At 41.8% G+C, this 20,093-nt stretch overlaps 1 protein-coding gene and 1 non-coding gene across 2 annotated transcripts in view; both read right to left on the bottom strand.

Annotated features, from left to right (window-relative positions):
* The window catches only part of LOC106607659 (arf-GAP with SH3 domain, ANK repeat and PH domain-containing protein 2), a 54,281-nt gene that overhangs the window by 12,744 nt on the left and 21,444 nt on the right, over positions 1 to 20,093 (bottom strand). The window contains exons 2-13 of the mRNA XM_014204849.3: positions 16,070 to 16,142; positions 14,662 to 14,807; positions 12,583 to 12,657; positions 12,194 to 12,243; positions 11,227 to 11,356; positions 10,277 to 10,362; positions 10,062 to 10,137; positions 9,457 to 9,543; positions 7,927 to 8,027; positions 7,456 to 7,525; positions 908 to 995; positions 678 to 726 (exon numbers count right to left, since the gene is read on the bottom strand). Of these exons, the coding sequence (XP_014060324.1) occupies positions 678 to 726; positions 908 to 995; positions 7,456 to 7,525; positions 7,927 to 8,027; positions 9,457 to 9,543; positions 10,062 to 10,137; positions 10,277 to 10,362; positions 11,227 to 11,356; positions 12,194 to 12,243; positions 12,583 to 12,657; positions 14,662 to 14,807; positions 16,070 to 16,142 (1,031 nt within the window). The remainder of the gene's footprint in view (positions 1 to 677; positions 727 to 907; positions 996 to 7,455; positions 7,526 to 7,926; positions 8,028 to 9,456; positions 9,544 to 10,061; positions 10,138 to 10,276; positions 10,363 to 11,226; positions 11,357 to 12,193; positions 12,244 to 12,582; positions 12,658 to 14,661; positions 14,808 to 16,069; positions 16,143 to 20,093) is intronic.
* On the bottom strand, positions 1,679 to 1,733 carry LOC123743594 (U7 small nuclear RNA). Its single transcript, XR_006770450.1, has one exon. It is a non-coding gene; the product is annotated as a U7 small nuclear RNA (small nuclear RNA).

Raw genomic sequence — 20,093 nt, 5'->3', positions numbered from 1 at the left:
ATGCTGTTTGAGAATTAGCAGGCTCTCTGACAGGCTCACTGATGAACTCATCTCATCATAAAACAATATAGAGGTAAGATAGAAATCGAGTTTGAGACATGACATGTAGTATTTTCATATTTTAGTATACACTTTTCAAATGAATGCTATTCTTTTTTTTAAGATCTCTCACAGAAACATGCGTGTCTCTGTGAAATGGCAACAGAGCACTGAGCATACCACAAGTTTTTTTTTTTTTTTCAAAGCCTTTTACATTTAATTCAGCTCGTGTCATGCTAATTTTGCGACACACGGAAACAACTTTGCAGACAACCACCACAACATGTAAAATCCTCAAAAGTTGCAGTGAAAAAGCGGCACAGCTATGTCAACAGAGCTCGGAGCTTATTACCCGGATGTATTAGGTATGAAATCCGAATTTTGGGACATAATGTTAATCCTATGTTCGAGAAAGACCCCACTGAACGATTCAGAACATGAAGAATCATATTTGTCTTGGTAAAATGTATTTTATAAAATAAGGAAGTGAAATTTCATCACCAAAGTGTGTTTTCATCCACTCTGGGCAGAGTGGACACCCTGCATAATGATGTATACACAATGTTTGCACACAAACTTGCACAGTGCAAAAGGCACAGACAGTTTACATGGGTTCAGTGAACCCCTATGGTACTTACATCTGACACTCAGTCTCTTCCTCAGCTTGAAAGTGATAGGTTCTGTCATCTGTTTGGGTAAACAAAGAATGAGATCGGTTTGAGTAAGAGGTAGTTGCAGTAAGAGAAGCTAGGCTACCGGAAGGCATCTATAGTACTAGATGGAAGATGAAATGGCTGTCATTGAAAAACTAGTCCAGGGTTGCAGAGGTTTGAGATGGAGATGAGCCTCAAAATGCTGCGTAACTTACGGGAGAAGAGATCAAAGCTTTTCTTCTCATCTGGGTTGAGCTTCACTTGACAGGTTAGCAGGTTGAGTTTAGCTGGTGGTCTGTTCGCCTATGAAAGAGGAGCAGAGACGGATGAGAGAAGAGAGTGGACCAGAGAATAAGATAAACATTTGAATGCTAAAATGGATCATACAGTATGCATGGAACTTTCCCATAAACTAAGTCAGTTGTGTGATGTCAAACAAAATAAAATAACTTCAGAAAAATAACATTATCAAATGCAGCAGTAACCCATAAATGTATCATTGTTGAATTAAATGGTATGCTGCTTACAGCCACATCCCTATAAAGGCCCAATGAACAGCATTGTTTGTAGGTGTCACACAATTATAGTCCAGTTCTTTAATGTGAGTACAGTAACAATGTGAAATGCACTGAAACAGAACAAATGTGACCCTTCCCAAATGAAAAAATTCTATATATACTATATATACTATTGTATAAATACTATAGCATTTACGGTAGTGTTTTTGCGGACTTTACTGTAGTATTTACTGTACTATACTGTAGTACTTACAGTTAACCATAGTATAAATACTGTAGTAAAAGAAAACTGTAAAATATACTATGGTAATTAATGTCGTGTTTTTGCAGATTGTAGTATACTGTAGTTTTTACTGTAGTGTTTTTCCAGACTGTACTATACGGTAGTATTTACTGTAGTGTTTTTGCAGACATTACTATACTGTAGTATTTACTACAATGTTTTTGTTTTATCTTTGACATAGAAGTGGAGGCTTTCTCCTTCGGGAAACCTACTGGAGAAATACTAAAAGAGCAAATTTTCCATAACCTGTAGGTAGGTAAGACTGGGGTCTGAATGGATAGTTCAGAGCTCCTGCTCTTTCTATAACCTGTAGGGAACGCAATATATGGTCTATCGTACAGTTCTGTGAAAAAGTATTGGGGATGCTTTGCTGCCTCAGAATCCCTACAACTTGCCTTAGTAGAAGGAGCCATGAATTCTGCTCTGTATCAGAGAATTTTACAGGAGAATGTCAGGCCATCCGTCTGTGAGCTGAAGCACAGCTGTGTCATCCAGCAAGACAATGATAAAAAAAAAAATACTATCAAGTCTACATGAAAATGGCTAAAAAGCAACACATTTAAAGTTTTGGACTTAATCCCAATTGAGATGCTGTGGCAGGACTTGAAACAAGCAGTTAATGCTTGAAAACCCACAAATGTCGCAGATTTACAGCAGTAAACCCAAATTTCCTTTGGATGGTGGACCATTCTTGATACACACAGGAAACTGTTGAGCATGAAAAACCCAGCAGGTTTGAAGTTCTTCACACACTCAGACTGGTGCGCCTGGCACCTACCCCGTTCAAAGGCACTTAAATATTTTGTCTTGCCCATTCACCCTCTGAATGGCACACATACAATCCATGTCTCAATTGTCTAAAGGCTTAAAAATCCTTCTTTAACCTGTGTCCTCCCCTTAACAAGTGACATCAATAAGGGATCATAGCTTTCACCTGGATTCACCTGGTCAGTCTAGTAAACTGTAGTGTTTTCTCCCTTCATCCCTGAACAAATTCACCATGGAAGCCATGCTCAGGGGAAATTTCAGCATTCAAACAATAGCTCTTGTACAGTGTCTGACAAGAGGCTGCTGTGATGGTGGAGGTTTCAGGACCTGACAGACGTTTTGTCTGTTATTAAAATGACATCCTCATGACATTTTGTGATCATGACATTTTGTGATCACTACATTCTGTGATCATGACATTCTGTGATCATGACATTTTGTGATCATGACATTCTGTGATCATGACATTTTGTGAGCTGTGGATTGTCAAGCAAATAACTGCCGTTCTCACGGTAATTGACCCGTTAATTAACATAAACACATTTAGCATCTTCTGGCTTACAAGCCACTGATGCAGACCTTTGGAACATCTACATTTAAAAAAATCCATGTAATATAGCCTACACTTTCACAATAAATCCATGATTTATTTTAGACAGGTCTAAAGAAACATGATGTGAAGAAAATGTATTCTATTTCAGATGAACAGAACAGCGTGCTCTGAGGTGTTCTTATGTTAGGCCCTAAACTGGCTATGCCATATGGCTGTGGGCTACACTAGTTCATTTAGAGGACACGATTTGCTTAGAATTCCATGGCATTATTTTACATTATGTTATAGTATGAAGAATACATTTGAACAGAGCTGAATAAAATAAAAATGATATTTTCTCCAAACGATTTGAGGGAGTGCGCACATTCTGTGTTGCGCGGTTAACAAAGACATAGGTACTCCTATATGCTTAATTTAGAGTTATTTACGTAACTTTAGTTGTGATACTTACGTTGGGCTATATATTTCGATTTTTATACATTCTAAGGCTGCATGATGTGACTCTAATGATGATTCGAAAAAAGTCTCATGAAAGGCATAAGCTCTGCTTTGTTTTTTGTCTCTCATTCACAATTTGACAAGCACTTGATAATGCCTCGAATTTCCTGGCATACCCCCTAAAATAATCCATGCCTTTTTCAGCCAGTGGCCATTGTGCCCTTGGGCTTAATATAATAATTATAATTCCCTTCTCCCGGCTGCATGCTCCGAAGAACCTCTCACTCATATGTCTCTCCGATATGTCTCTCCGTCACATGATCTGGTCTTTCTCACAGGCTACAATCGAAGACAGACACATCGGGGATGCAACTGCGTGCGTCCTTATCCAATTCCGAGGCGCATATTGAAGATGTCCCCATTTACTTTTCGTCAGCCAATAAGATGAGTAGGCCTAATGAACAGCAAGCGCACTAGCTTATGTCAATTTACTTATCCCCATAGTACAAAAGTTGATATATTCTATTCTGTGCGAGAAGAAAATATCCCAAATATTTTCTGGGACAGTTGTGGGATGTGATAGATCCCAAATGAATACAACTTTTTTAAGCAATGAGGCTGACGCAACAGATCAGAATGTTTACCTTAAAATGTTGATCAACTATTAGGCTATTTCTTCAAATTATAAGCGCAGCAATCCACACACGGCAGTAAGAGCAAATGTTCCATTAGCGGGAAAACACCATTTTCAAAAGTGACCACAAATGAGATTGTGCTTGTAATGCTTTTATTATAAAAGCAGAATTTTTCTTTATGGTGAAAATGATCTTCCCCGTATTTATCCCAGTTAGGGTCTTCACCGGTTGTAAAGCGGATTCATGTGCTTAATTTTAAGAAGTTATTTGGCTACTTTAGTTGTGATACAAACCTTATCAAAACTTAGAGGCCTATGGGCCGGGCTACATGAGGTGTGCGAGTAGCAAAAAAAAGGCATTTGCTGTGTCTTGCCTTACTGCACACGCTGGGCAACATTCACTAGTGATAATACATCATTTATAAGTAATAGGCTAATATTGTCACCCATCAGACTATTCTTGATTTAATCTTGTCTTTACATATACAAAAATGTAGTATATGTAAAGACAAGCTTAAATCAAGAATAGTTTGATGGGTGACAATATTAGCCTAGTAACTAAATAATGTATGTGTGAAATTTGTTTTGATTTTTAATGGACCATTATCATGCACCTGTCTCGGAACAGAGGCAGGGGAAAAAATACATGTCATCTATACATGACTGCCTTTCTTGATGTCTATAGTATTCTCTCGGGTATGCAATCTGGTTTCCGCTCAGGTTATGGATGTGTCACTGCAACCTTAAAGGTCCTCAATGATGTCACCATTGCCCTTGATTCTAAGCAATATTGTGCTGCTATTTTTATTTTATTACGGTAGACCATTCCATTCTTGTAGGCTGGATAAGGAGTATTGGTTTCTCTGTGGGGTCTTTGGCCTGGTTTGCTAACTACCTCTCTCAAAGAGAGCAGTGTATAAAGTCAGAAAATCTGCTGTCTTAGCCACTGCCTGTCACCAAGGGAGTACCCCAAGGCTCAATCCTAGGCCCCATGCTCTTCTCAATTTACATCAACAACATAGCTCAGGTAGTAGGAAGCTCTCTCATCCATTTATATGCAGATGATACAGTCTTACTCAGCTGGCCCCTCCCCGGATTTTGTGTTAAATGCTCTACAACAAAGCTTTCTTAGTGTCCAACAAGCCTTCTCTACCCTTAACCTTGTTCTGAACACCTCCAAAACAAAGGTCATGTGGTTTGGTAAGAAGAATGCCCCTCTTCCCACAGGTGTTATTACTACCTCTGAGGGTTTAGAGCTTGAGGTAGTCACCTCTTACAAGTAATTGGGAGTATGGCTAGACGGAGCACTGTCCTTCTCTCAGCACATATCAAAGCTGCAGGCTAAAGTTAAATCTAGACTTGGTTTCCTCTATCATAATCGCTCCTCTTTCACCCAGCTGCCAAACTAACCCTGATTCAGATGACCATCCTACCCATGCTAGATTACGGAGACATCATTTATAGATCGTCAGTTAAGGGTGCTCTCGGGCGGCTAGATGTTCTTTACCATTCGGACCATCAGATTTGCCACCAATGCTCCTTATAGGACACATCACTGCACTCTATACTCCTCTGTAAACTGGTCATCTCTGTATACCCGTCGCAAGACCCACTGGTTGATGCTTATTTATAAAACCCTCATTGGCTTCACTCCCCCCTATCTGAGATATCTACTGCAGCACTTATCCTCCACATACAACACCCATTCTACCAGTCACATTCTGTTAAAGGTCCCCAAAGCACACACATCCCTGGGTTGCTCCTGTTTTCAGTTCGCTGCAGCTAGCGACTGGAACGAGCTGCAACAAACACTCAAACTGGACAGTTTTATCTCAATCTCTTCATTCAAAGACTCAATCATGGACACTCTTACTGAAAGTTGTGGCTGCTTTGTGTGATGTATTGTTGTCTCTACCTTCTTGCCCTTTGTGCTGTTGTCTGTGACCAATAATGTTTGTACCATGTTGTTGTTATGTTGTGTTGCTACCATGCTTGCTATGTTGTTGTCTTAGGTCTCTCTTTATGTAGTGTTGTGTTGTCTCTCTTGTTGTAATGTGTGTTTATTTCTTTTTTAATCCCAGGCCCCCGTCCCTGCAGGAGGCCTTTTGCCTTTTGGTAGGCCATCATTGTAAATAAGAATTTGTTCTTAACTGACTTGCCTAGTTAAATAAAAAATAAATCTATGCACTTAAAATAGCGAATGGAGGACACTTTTCTCGTGGTTCATTTTTATGCCAGCCAGGTAGGCTATACTCCTGTTGTAAAGAGAAGCAATGTGCTTAATATTAGGAAAGTTGAGAAATAAATATAGTAGGCCTAGCCTATAGAAAGCTGAAGGGATCCTCTTTTTATTAGAGGCCATCACTCTGTTTTCTCAAGCAATTGCATAGCCTATAGAAATGTTGCACAACATGAGCTCATGGGCTCTCATGAAGTGTTTGATTACATTTTCGATTACATTTGCATTGATAGAGTGCTGAGTACCAGGCAGTTAGGAAGTTTGGTAGGCTACTAATGACCATCAGCAGCATCAGAGCTTGGAGAACCTTAATTATCGTGACTAAACAATCTAGTGGAATTTGACTGCCATCGTGACTCGTGACCGCCGGTGTGGCGGTAATATGGTCACAGTTGCAGCCCTAATCACAACTGAGACAATGCTATGCCGTTAGGATTAATGACGTTTTGACATTAGGGTAATGTTGTCAAGAGGAATGTCATGCACGAAAGAACTTGTAGCCGTTTGTGATTAGATTCCTAGAAGTGGTCAACAGGAATCCAGTCAAAAAAGAAAGAGAAAATCCTGTGCACAGCAGGAATCCAGTCAAGCGTTAATACAGAAATCATCCCGCCTGCGGACCCAAAAAATAGTTCAATCTTCGATTGAAATTCAAGGCCTCCCGAGTGGGGCAGTGGTCTAAGGCACTGCATTGCAGTGCTAGACGTGTCACTACAGATCCGGGTTTGGTCCCGGGCTGTGTTGAAGCCAGGACCGCGACCGGGAGACCCATGAGGCGGCGGACAATTGGCCCAGCGTCGTCCAGGTTAGGGGAGGGTCTGGCCGGCTGGGATGTCCATGTCCCATCGTGCTCTAGCGACTCCTTGTGGCGCATGCACGCTGACGTTGGTCGCGAGCTGGACGGTGTTTCCTCCGACACATTGGTGCGGCTGGCTTCCGGGTTAAGCGGGCAGTGTGTCAAGAAGCAGTGCGGCTTGGTGGGGTTGTGTTTCGGAGGACACATGGCTCTCGACCTTCGCCTCTCCCGAGTCCGTATGGAAGTTGCAGTGATGGGACAAGACTGTAACTACCAATTGGGGAGAAAAGGGGGTAAAAAAAGTACACGCTCTTTCTTCTCATCTTCTTCTTGCTCTGTCTTAACATGTGGTCTGGCTCTTCATCAACAACAAAAAATGTAATTGTGCTTCGTCGTCCACATTGTCGTCCACAGACCTTATTGAATTACACCGGCTGACATGCAGTATGTACGAGCAGCATGCATAACGGCATGGTATGAAGGAAAGTGAGTGACCAATAGGAGAAGACAGGAACAGGAAAGGAAGTCTCTTACCGTTCCATGGGAGATAGTCAGGAACCCGTTCTTCACAGAACACTTCCTCTTCTGCCACACTTTCCTCAGGCTGAAGAAGAGAAGGGAGAGATAATATTCATTATGACACTACAACACTTCTCTATCCCTCTCTATACATGTTCTCCTCGAGCAAGGTTTCCCAAACTTGGTCCTGGGTGCACGTTTTGGTTTTTGCCCTGGCACTACACAGCTGATTCAAATAACCTAGATGACCAATCCACATCTTCAACCACACCATTTCCCGAGCAGCAAATGGAATCATGTATGCCTAGAGGACATCATATCACCCTATCGCTGATCACCCTATCGCTGCGAGTAAAACGCAAGTGCAAGGTGTCCACAGTGGGTTCCCCACCACTGCGAGTCAAACTACTATTTCCCTGCCTTTGCCGGGTTAAATAAACAGCTGTTCTTGCATCTGACCAGAGGCCATATTGGTCATCCACTCACCCCTCGCTCCTCTTATAGAGAATTCCACAGTATTCCGTGCCGTAGGCCTTATTCCCCTGGAGCTGATGAAGGCTGTATCCAGTCTGTTTGGCCTGGGAGTCCTAATACACAGGAACACACACACACACACACACACACACACACACACACACACACACACACACACACACACACACACACACACACACACACACACACACACACACACACACACACACACACACACACACACACACACACACACACACACACACACAAAATATATAAGTCTCATCTCTCTCAATGCTCAGACATTCATCCAAATCATGTTTCTTCAGCCTCCTCTTCTGAAGGCCTACACTACTCTACATTGCTAAAAATGAAGGCGCTTTGAAGCACATTCCTTGTTGACGGCCATATATGAAGCAAGGCCACTGAACACCTTTTGGTTCAGTAAGAGAGCTAGCATTGCTTCAGTAAGCCTCAGCCTTACTTCGCCGTATTCAAACAGGGTTTGTGACTCTGGAGTTTGTAAGCCATAGAGATTTGCATGGAGGGCTTGAGCAGAGTAAACACAGTGCATTCTGAAGAGATTACAAAATGTCAGACTAGTGTGCTGCCAAGCCTGACATTTAACTGTCTGGAAGCTGTTTCTATTCCCTTCAAATCCTCTCTGTGGTTAAGAATATTGATTATGGCCGTGTCCCTCCCAAATGTCACCATACTCCCTACATAGTGCAGAGCCCTATGGACCCTGGTCAACAGTAGTGCACTATACAGGTAAAAGGGTGCAATTTGTAACTCAGACAATGCCTTCAGCAAAATTGAGGTTCAAGGAGAGAAAAAAAAGGCTTGATTGGGGAAAGAGCAAAAGTTCACCAAGAAAGCACACATTCCCTCTCCTAGCCACTGGTGGTAACCATCATCTGTCTATTGCATTGTAACTGTAAGTCACGAGCCAAGTGACACGACACATAAGACCAGTCATCTATAATCCTGTAGTAGACTACAGGTTTGTTAAGGTAGAACTAGTGTATTTTCCTATTTTGCTATGACAAGACAGGTAAGACAAAATACATTACAGTATATGTACTAGAATTGGTCTGGAGAAATGATTGATATAAGAAATTGGATTAGGTCCCTTCCTCTCTGCTTCCAAGGTTATGTAACTGGTGGGCTCCCGAGTGGCGCAGCGGTCTAAGGCACTGCATCTCAGTGCCAGAGGCGTCACTACAGACCCTGGTTCAATTCCAGGCTGTATCACAACCGGACGTGGTTGGGAATCCCATAGGGCGGCGGACAATTGGCCCAGTGTTGCCCAGCTTAAGGTTTGGCCGGTGTTGGCTGTCATTGTAAATAAGAATTTGTTCTTAACTGACTTGCCTAGTTAAACAAAAAAAATAAAAAACACTGGTCTCCTACTAATACCAAGAGGAAATTCCCTCTTGGACCAAAGGTGACACTGGTCTTAAGTCGCAGGCAGGACTACCTCATCACGAGAGTGTGATTCTAAATCACCGCCACTTCTTACTCCAGTGATTGAGAGCTCACCTCTTTCTGTTCAGACAGTAGGGAGGACTTGAGAACATCTCTGAGCTGACTCAGCTGTTTCCTCTCTCCATCTTGGGTCTGTTTGATCTGAGAAACAGGACGTGGGAGAGTCGAGAGACACATTATTGACAGACAGGCAGTGAAACCAGGGCAACTACCAAAGAGAATATCATAAAATATGGAGGAGTCTCAAATGACACCCTCTTCTCTATATAGTTTACTACTTTCGACAGAAGTTCTATGGGCCTTGGTCAAAAGAAGTGCACTAAATAGGGAATAGTGTGCCATTTGTGAAGCAGCCTCAAAGATAGAGAGAAAACCCCTCAGACCAACTCAGACCCACTTCAGCACAATCAACCCAAACACTCAGCCAAGCGCTGACAGAACAGTACAAAGAAATGAAAATAAAACATTCCATCTCTTTTTTATAAAGCAGTGTTGGAACTGCCTCCTGGCCTGTGGAGACTCAAACTGACACTATATAAACTTTGAACAAGCATTGGACAAACATTGTTTGGAAAATGCTTATCAAGCATTTGGTGAGAAATGCGGTGTACGCATTAAACCAGGAAAGGATAAAGATAGAGGTCGACAGAGTGGCTCACTGTAATCAAGTCTGTCGTCAGTTTCTCTATGGAAGGTTTGAGGCTATTCACTGCAATTAGCCCATCCTGGAAGAAGCTGTGAGGAGAGAGGAAACAAACACAGAACAGGAATTTTCAGAGTCAAGAAGGGTCAAGCATTTGCCCTCCTACAAAAGACGAAGCCAACAATTAAACACTGATCATGCGAAATCCCAAAATAAATGAAAATGACATACTTGCACTGGGCGTGGAAATATTTGATGAGGTTCTGGAGGAAGTCGACCCTCTTTTTCGTTTCGATTTCATTCACTTTTAGAAGATACTGGAGACAGAATAACACACAGTTAGTAATGGCCACAGAGAGGTAGGATGAGGTGGTGCACTGGCCTGATCCCAGATCGGTTTGTGCTCTATATGTAACTGAGTTAGATCGTACAGTAACCTCACTCCCCAGGTGTTGAAATGTCTCCACTCGCGCTACTGAATTGGTCATTTTTCACTGGCACAACTGGCTAAGATGTTGTGGTTGTCCCACCTAGCTATCTTAAGATACACGCACTAACTGTAAGCTGCTCTGGATAAGAGCACCTGCTAAATGACTGAAAAAGGTTCATGTAAATATAGGATCACTTGTCGAGCCCAGTAAGGGGACAGGGACACTGAAGGAAGCTCTACTGTTAAGCAAGCACAGTCACGTCCATCACATTATAGCCAATACCCATGATCATAATAGCCAATCCAATCTACCTACCTTATCCCCATATTGTTATTTTTATTTACTTTTCTGCTCTTTTTGCACACCAGTATTTCTACTTGCACATCATCATTTCCACATCTATCACTCCAGTGTTAATTTGCTAAATTGTAATTACTTCGCTACTATGGCCTATTTATTGCCTTACCTCCTCACGCCATTTGCACACACTGTATATAAAAATAAAAATAAAATTATATTGTGTTATTGACTGTACGCTTGTTTATTCTATGTGTAACTCTGTGTTGTTGTTTGTGTCACACTGCTTTGCTTTATCTTGGCCAGGTCGCAGTTGTAAATGAGAACTTGTTCTCAACTGGCCTACCTGGTTAAATAAAGGTTAAATAAAATTAAAATAAAAAATTAAAATAAAATCATTGTGATGCCAGCGAAACCGAACTGGGACCTGGCCAGTGGTACACACCCTCTCACCTCGCACATCTGGAACTGAAAGAGGCGTCTCTCCTTCTCCATCTCCTCAGCGATCTCTCCGCCACTGAACTCTGTCCGTATCATCCCGTGCTGCTTAGCGTGCTCCTTCTTCTCCTTCTCTATCTTAGTGCTGCAGGGAACACAAGAGGTCACAGCGATGACGATGCTGGTGAAGCACAGCACGAATGGATTGAAGAAGGAAAAATCACTCACTAATTAACTCATAGCATGCAGCTGCACATGATATCAATATTTACTCTCATCGGTTTATGTTAAGCGTTATTACGCCGCTCTCATTCATCAATTCGAACCACTCACGTCAACCCAAAGGCTCTATGACTATGCCACAGGAGTTTGTTTGCACAAGGCATTAATCTTTAGTAAACTATTAACTCTTAAATGACCTGCCGAGACCTCTAACAGTGAACTAGAATGATCTCTACCTATGTTAAGTAACTTATAATAATCGTTCGAAACATCTCTTTCATGCCTGTCATTTTGAAAATGAAAAGATTATGTAGGGACTAGGGATATGTACTGTATAACTGCAGTAAAGTAAACCCCCTTTGTCTGTCCATACCATAGTTCATTTGACACTAAAATAACCTCAGACGGACAGAGTATTCACATACAAACAGGAAGCAAGTGCGGCTATTGTAGGCCTAGTCTCATTCTCCTAAGGGTCTGTCTGTCAGCTGTTTTAGGAATAGCAGCAGTTGACCTTTTACGAGCTTCCATTGTTTTCCCTTTATATTTGTTGTTAAACTGAACCCACATGCAACTTCATGGTGGTGGCAGCTTATGGCCCGCCCTCTTTTCCTTGTGCTCGTAAGCTATAATCATTCATTAAGGCTCAACCCACACATATCAAGTGGTGGCGCTTTTGTTTGAAACTCAAACTGCTGCAGTGGTGGAGGTAAAACGAAAGGGAGTTGTAACTTGCGAAAATAAAGTGGCTCTAACTCACAGTTTAGTTTCGTAATCTTTCCAGGCTTTATCAAAAGGCTTTTTCAGATCCTGTTGAAAAGGAACATAACAGTATTATTACATGGGAGAGACATATGATATTAGTTTAAGCTGTGAATATTAAACTGTCTATAAACTGCGATTTATATTCAAGGTTAGAGGTCAGTCACATGGACTTTGCTCATGAAGTAATTTACAAGGCATTCCTTAAATGGCTAGGGATCGGAATTAGGAGGAGGATCCTGTGGCTATGTGTGTTCAAAATGACTAGCATGGGACAGGCCTACTCCTTACCTCTTGTTCTGACTGGTATGGTAAAACACATGTTCTGATTGGTTATGGTAAAACACTGTGATTGATAACATTTAATAACACATGTAGTATACCTACCCCTTTGACCCCTTTCAGGTCTCCTTTCAGTAGACTGTCTAAGGGGAAGGTAATGATGTTGTTCATGTTCTGCAACTGCAAACACAGACAGGCGGACAGACAGGCAGACAGACGGGAGGGCAGACAGAGTTAGAGTGAAATGTGGACAACCAGTGAAGAACAAACACCACTGTAAATACATCCTAGAGTGGCTTGTGAAAGTATTCACCTCCGTTGCCATTTTTCCAATTTTGTTGCATTTCAACCTGGAATTGAAATAGATTTTTGGGGGGTTTGTGTCATTTGATTTACACAACATGCCTAACACTTTGAAGATGCAAAATATTTTTTATTGTGAAACAAACAAAAAAATAAGACAAAAAAACTTGAGTAGGCATAACTATTCACCCCCCCAAAAGTCAATACTTTGTAGAGCCACCTTGTGCAGCAATTACAGCTGCAAGTCTCTTGGGGTATGTCTCTATAAACTTGGCACATCTAGCCACTGGGATTCTCAATTGGATTGAGGTCTGGGCTTTGACTATGCCATTCCAAGACATTTAAACGTTTCCCCTTAAACCACTCGATTGTTGCTTTAGCAGTATGCTTAGGGTCATTGTGCTGCTGTAAGGTGAACCTCCATCCTAATCTCAAATCTCTGGAAGACAAACAGGTTTCCCTTAATTTCCTTTTGGCGAACACCAAACATGTTTACTTATTTTTATCTTTAAGCAATGGCTTTTTTCTGGCCACTCTTCCGTAAAGCCCAGCTCTGTGGAGTGTATGGCTTAAAGTGGTCCTATGGACAGATACTCCAATCTCCGCTGTGGAGCTTTGCAGCTCCTTCAGGGTTATCTTTGGTCTCTTTGTTGCCTCTCTGATTAATGCCCTCCTTGCCTGGTTCGCAAGTTTTGGTGGGCGGCCCTCTCTTGGCAGGTTTGTTGTCATGCCAAATTCTTTCAATTTTTTTAATAATGGATTTAATGGCGCTCCGTGGGATGTTCAAAGTTTCTGATATTTTTTTATAACCAAACCCTGATCTGTACTTCTCCACAACTTTGTCCCTGACCTGTTTGGTGAGCTCCTTGGTCTTCATGGTGTCCCTTGCTTAGTGGTGTTGCAGACTCTGGGGCCTTTCAGAACAGGTGTATCATGAGATCATGTGACAGATCATGTGACACTTAGATTGCACACAGGTGGACTTTATTTAACTAATTATGTAACTTCTGAAGGTAATTGGTTGCACCAGATCTTATTTAGGGGATTCATAGCAAATGCACACATACATATGCACACACCACTTTTCAATTATTTTGGGGGGGAATTTTTTTAAACAAGTTTTTTTTCTCATTTCACTTCACCAATTTGGACTATTTTGTGTATGTCCATTACATGAAATCCAAATAAGCATCCATTTAAATTACAGTTTGTAATGCAACAAAATAGGAAAAACGCCAAGTGGGATGAATACTTTTGCAAGGCACTGTCTATTTCTGTTTATTTATTTTCCCTTTTGTACTTTAACAATTTTCACATCATTACAACACTTTATATAGACATAATTTGACATTTGAAGTGTCTTTATTCTTTTGGAACTTTTGTAAGTGTGATGTTTACTGTTCATTTTTAACAGTTTTTTTCACTTTTGTTTATTATCTATTTCACTTGCTTTGGCAATGTTAACATATGTTTCCCATGCCAATAAAGCCCCTTAAATTGAATTGAATTGACAGAGAGGCTACTCTGTTCAAGAAAGCCTAAACCCTTCACAAGTCACCCATCACAAGGTGTGAAGGAAACGCTAACAATTCACACTATGAAATTAGCAACTGAGCACTCAACCTCTTCTTTCACAATGTCTTAAAAGGAAAGTTCTGCCTGTTACATAGTCTTAAATAGGTCTAGATATCTTCAAAAGTGTACACTCCACACGCATGGTTGTGACAGCTAAAATGAAAGGGCAGATAAAAACGATGAATAAGAGAAAAACAAGGGCCACAATGGAGGTATTTGAGAGGTGGAGAGAGAAAGGAGGTAGAGACACAGTATGCGACAGTGTATAGCTCTGTGTGTGTGTGTGTGTGTGTGGTGGGGTCTCACCAGGTTCTTGAAGAGGGCTGTGAGCTCTTTGGTAAAGACGGCAAACTTGAGGAAGGCTGAGCCCACCTCAGGGTCCTCTCTACAGACACAGTTGTCCCCAAACTTCTCCATAGACTGGATGTACTGTTCCTCATTGTCAAAGTGGGCTGGGAAACATGCACGGCGGTCACTTGCAGTCAGTAGTCAAGTCGAACCAGAGTTTAAGTAACGGGTCATCACAACACACTTTACGTCATTAAAAAAACAATACAGACTCCCATATTCATATTATCTTCTTTGCTATGCAATCCCGTGATTTTTTTGTGGGCATTTCACATCTCTGTGATGCTATCCATGTTTCTAAGTTGACCTGACCTATAAAATGGAAAAGCCTTGTCTATGAATAATCACCAATAAGCTTGAGGAAGGTAATTGACCATAGGAGTTGTCAAGACAGCACAAACAGATCCGGGACCAGGCTAATGAAGCCATTCTCACACGGCCTCTTCTTAACAATGAACAGCATGTAAGGGCGCGCGAAGTGTGTGTAACAAACTACGAGCTTAGTTTACACAGCAGCTCCAAACCAAAGCAGGCGCTAAGGTATTCCCAGCATGTGCAGATCACCCTCGATTAGATCCATGATTAACAACTCCTGATCCGTTTCAAAAACACCCCAGGATTTTGACTCAGACCTGGGACGACACTGGAAGGTCTGTGGACTGGGTGAAGGGTGGAGAGGGCCAGTCATGGAGAGAAAAGGCCTGGGTCTAGGGACGCTTAATATACCGTATTATAGGAAGGACTGGAGTTACATGAGCAACATCTCTGTTCCTTTGGCCTGCTGGGACAGGTGTGTGGAATGGGAGGAATGTGGAGAGGTGATATCACTCTCATTCTCTGCCTCCCTCTCTCTTTCAAGGTTACACTTCACCTTCTTCAAACACTTCACCCTTCAAGGTTACACTTCACCTTCAATTTCCAGGTGGCGTGTGAAGGCCCCCAAATCAAGATCCAGATCCTCTGAGATCAAAATGTTCAATGGTAGGTGAAACACTGCAATCGCTCCAATCTGTGTCAGTGTCAATACAGTAGTCTATTGTAGTTTAAGAAGCATTGAGAGGTTAATGAAAACAAGAGGGTGCTGCACCAAAAACTGAATAGTACAAGAGATTACTGTGTAATATATACCAACATGCTGCACAACTAAAAAGTACTGAGGTTAGCACGTAAACAAAAAGGTGTGAAACTTGAGTGGGTGTGGTGATATAGATGGTATAACAGTATACAGTATATGGAAAGTGTATACCAGGACTGACTCACTGTACTGTAATGTATAATATTATAGGCCTACTATACCTATACTGTAAAGCACAGTGCTGTACTGTTCTGTACTGTACTATGCTGTGTTGCGTTGTGCTGTACTCACCCAGGCCAGAGTTGTTTATGGCCTTGACAGACTTCTTGATCTTGGAAAGTACTCCTCGGTCTACGTCTAGAGCCTAGGGGAGAGCGCACAAAGGGCAGTAAGGCAGATATAGAGAAAGAGCTACTGTGACTGCTCTATTTCCCTCTATACAGTATCCCTCTCTTCTATCTCCCAGCCCACACACACACACACACACACACACACACACACACACACACACACACACACACACACACACACACACACACACACACACACACACACACACACACACACACACACACACACACACACACACAATTCATAGCCCAGCCCTTAGTCACTATAAGGTTGAATTTCCTTGAGATTAGAGAAGTATGGCCATGCTGCCCTGAGCCCAGCCCTACTGTTTAGACAGTTACAACACAGATATGGCAACGTGCCAGCCAAGCCCACGCCTGCCTGCTCAACCCTAGTACTAATGCTATAGTGGCAGGCAGCCACTCTGTGTGTGTCCAAATGGCACCATATTCTCCATGTAGTGCACTACTTTTGATCAGGGCCCATAGGGCTCTGGTTAAACGTAGTGCACTCTATAGGGAATATAGGGTGTCATTTGGGACGCAGGCTCTGATATGAAGCTCAGAAACCTTAGAGAGGCTGTAGAAACAAAGGAAATGCTTTGTGGGAAAACCGCACTTAGGAACTGTGGAGATCAGGTGGTACAGTACTATAATGGCCTATTGAAGTATAATATAGAAACACATTAATTAGGTAGATGAGCTCATTCAACTGCTAGGGCTGTCCCCGACCAAAAAAAAATCTTGATCGACCAAGAGTTGTTCTGTTCTTTCGACCAATCGATTGGTTGAAATGTTGAAACGTATTTTCCATATATAGACAGACACAACTTAGTGTGTTTGAATAAAAGCAACTCCATACAGTGGCTTGTAAAAGTATTCAACCCCCTTGGCATTTTTCCTATTTTGTTGCTTTACAACCTGGAATTTAAATAGATTTTTGGGGGGTTTGTATCATTTCATTTACACAACATGCCTAACACTTTGAAGATGCAAAATAAAAAAAAAGTGAAACAAACAAGAAATAAGACAAAAAAACATAACTTGAGCGGGCATAACTATTCACCCCCCCAAAGTCAATACTTGGTAGAGCCACCTTTTGCAGCAATTACAGCAGCAAGTCTCTTGGGGTATGTCTCTATAAACTTGGTACATCTAGCCACTGGGATTTTTGCCCATTCTTCAAGGCAAAACTGCTCCAGCTCCTTCAAGTTGGATGGGTTCCGTTGGTGTACAGTAATCTTTAAGTCATACCACAGATTCTCAATTGGATTGAGGTCTGGGCTTTGACTAGGCCATTCCAAGACATTTAAATGTTTCCCCTTAAACCACTCGAGTATTGCTTTAGCAGTATGCTTAGGGTCATTGTTCTGCTGTAAGGAGAACCTCCGTCCCAGTCTCAAATCTCTGGAAGACTGAAACAGGTTTCCCTCAAGAATTTCCCTGCATTTAGCGCCATCCATCATTCCTTCAACTCTGACCAGTTTCCCAGTCCCTGCCGATGAAGAACATCCCCTAAGCATGATGCTGCCACCACCATGCTTCACTGTGGCGATGGTATTCTCGGGGTGATGAGAGGTGTTGGTTTTGCGCCAGACATAGCGTTTTCCTTGATGGCCAAAATGCTACATTTTTGTCTCATCTGACCAGAGTACCTTCTTCCATATGTTTGGGGAGTCTCCCACATGCCTTTTGGGCGAACACCAAACATGTCTGCTTATTTTTGTTCTTTAAGCAATGGCTTTTTTCTGGCTACTCTTCCGTAAAGCCCAGCTCTGTGGAGTGTACGGCTTAAAGTGGTCCTATGGACAGATACTCCAATCTCCGCTGTGGAGCTTTGCAGCTCCTTCAGGGTTATCTTTGGTTTCTTTGTTGCCTCTCTGATTAATGCCCTCCTTGCCTGGTCTGTGTGTTTTGGTGGGCGGCCCTCTCATGGCAGGTTTATTGTGGAGACATATTCTTTCCATTTTTTAATAATGGATTAATGGTGCTCCGTGGGATGTTCAAAGATTCTGATATTTTTTTATAACCCAACCCTGATCTGTACTTCTCCACAACTTTGTCCCTGACCTGTTTGGCGAGCTCCTTGGTCTTCATAGCGCCGCTTGCTTGGTGGTGCCTCTTGCTTAGTGGTGTTGCAGACTCTGGGGCCTTTCAGAACAGGTGTATATATACTGAGATCATGTGACTGATCATGTGACACTTAAATTGCACACAGGTGGATGTTATTTAACTAATTATGTGACTTCTGAAGGTAATTGGTTGCACCAGATCTTATTTAGGGGCTTCATAGCAAAGGAGGTGAATACATATGTACGCACCACTTTTCCGGTTTTTATTTTTTGAATTTTTTGAAATCCAAATGAAATCCAAATAAAAATCAATTTAAATGACAGGTTGTAATGCAACAAAACACGAAAAACTCCAAGGGGATGAATACTTTTGCAAGGCACTGTATGCACTGAGCTTGTCTGATGCTTTAAGTACAAGGTTTTATTAAATAATTAAGACACACAAATTATTTAAGAAAGAGCCTGATGGTCACAATGTCATAAAAAATATGACAGCGAGTGTCTGTGTGACTGGCTCGCTCCCCACTGCAGCGAAAAGGCACCACAGCCCAGCAAGTGTTTATTGCGCTGTCCGTGCTGAAGCTGCCACATAATTTCAGCCATTTAGTTTCTTACTTCTTTCTGACTGAAAATATGTTTTTTTTTGTTAACGAAAAACATTCCATATTCCCTCAACCCTTGCTCTCTTTATGTCAAACATAAACATCGCATGCATGTGACCAATTGGGCCTAAAGCCTATAGCCTATCAAAATCACATCAATAAATTGGTTACGACAAACTCCAAACACAGTAATGTTGACAGCAAAATGGATTCGGAGGACGTGAAAAAGAAATGGGTGAATGGTTACTGGTTGCTCAGGAGGGAAAGGGGATGTCAGATCTGTGGAATACATTTTACTTAGTTGTGGAAACCACTGGAGATCACGAAAAAGGAAGGTATAGGAAGGAGCAAGCATTGCGTGAGTATTATGTGTGCCAAACAGGTGCTGTTAGATCACAATATTATTTTTCGGACCATTTGGAACATTGTAAACGACACTAAATAAACAAGTGTTCCAGAGAGTCTGTTTTAACGGAAAAAATATATACACAGTTGAAGTCGGAAGTTTACATACACCTTAGTCAAATACATTTAAACTCAGATTTTCACAATTCATGACATTTAATCCTAGTAACAATTCCCTGTCTTAGGTCAGTTAGGATCACCACTTTATTTTAAGAATGTGAAATGTCAGAATAATAGTAGAGAGAATGATTTATTACAGCTTTTATTTCTTTCATCACATTCCCAGTGGGTCAGAAGTTTACATACACTCAATTAGTATTTGGTAGCATTGCCTTTAAATTGTTTAACTTGGGTCAAACATTTTGGGTAGCCTTCCACAAGCTTCCCACAATAAGTTGGGTGACTTTTGTCCCATTCCTCCTGTCAGAGCTGGTGAAGCTGAGTCAGGTTTGTAGGCCTTCTTGCTCACACATGCTTTTTCAGTTCTATATGTTCTATATGATTGAGGTCAGGGCTTTGTGATGCCACTCCAATACCTTGACTTTGTTGTCCTTAAGCCATTTTGCCACAACTTTGGAAGTATGCTTGGGGTCATTGTCCATTTGGAAGACCCATTTGCGACCAAGCTTTAACTTCCTGACTGATGTCTTGAGATGTTGCTTCAATATATCCACCATTTTCTCATGATGCCATCTATTTTATGAAGTGCACCAGTCCCTCCTGCAGCAAAGCACCCACATAACATGATGCTGCCACCGCCGTGCTTCACGGTTGGGATGGTGTTCTTCAGCTTGCAAGCCTCCCCCTTTTTCCTCCAAACTTAATGATAGTGATTATGGCCAAACAGTTATATTTTTGTTTCATCAGACCAGAGGACACAAATTTG

Source organism: Salmo salar, chromosome 06, assembly GCF_965601325.2.
Source record: "Salmo salar chromosome 06, fSalSal1, whole genome shotgun sequence".
Classification (NCBI taxonomy): domain Eukaryota; kingdom Metazoa; phylum Chordata; class Actinopteri; order Salmoniformes; family Salmonidae; genus Salmo; species Salmo salar.
Note: the sequence above shows the minus strand (reverse complement) of the source record. Positions and strands in the feature narration are given on the sequence as shown.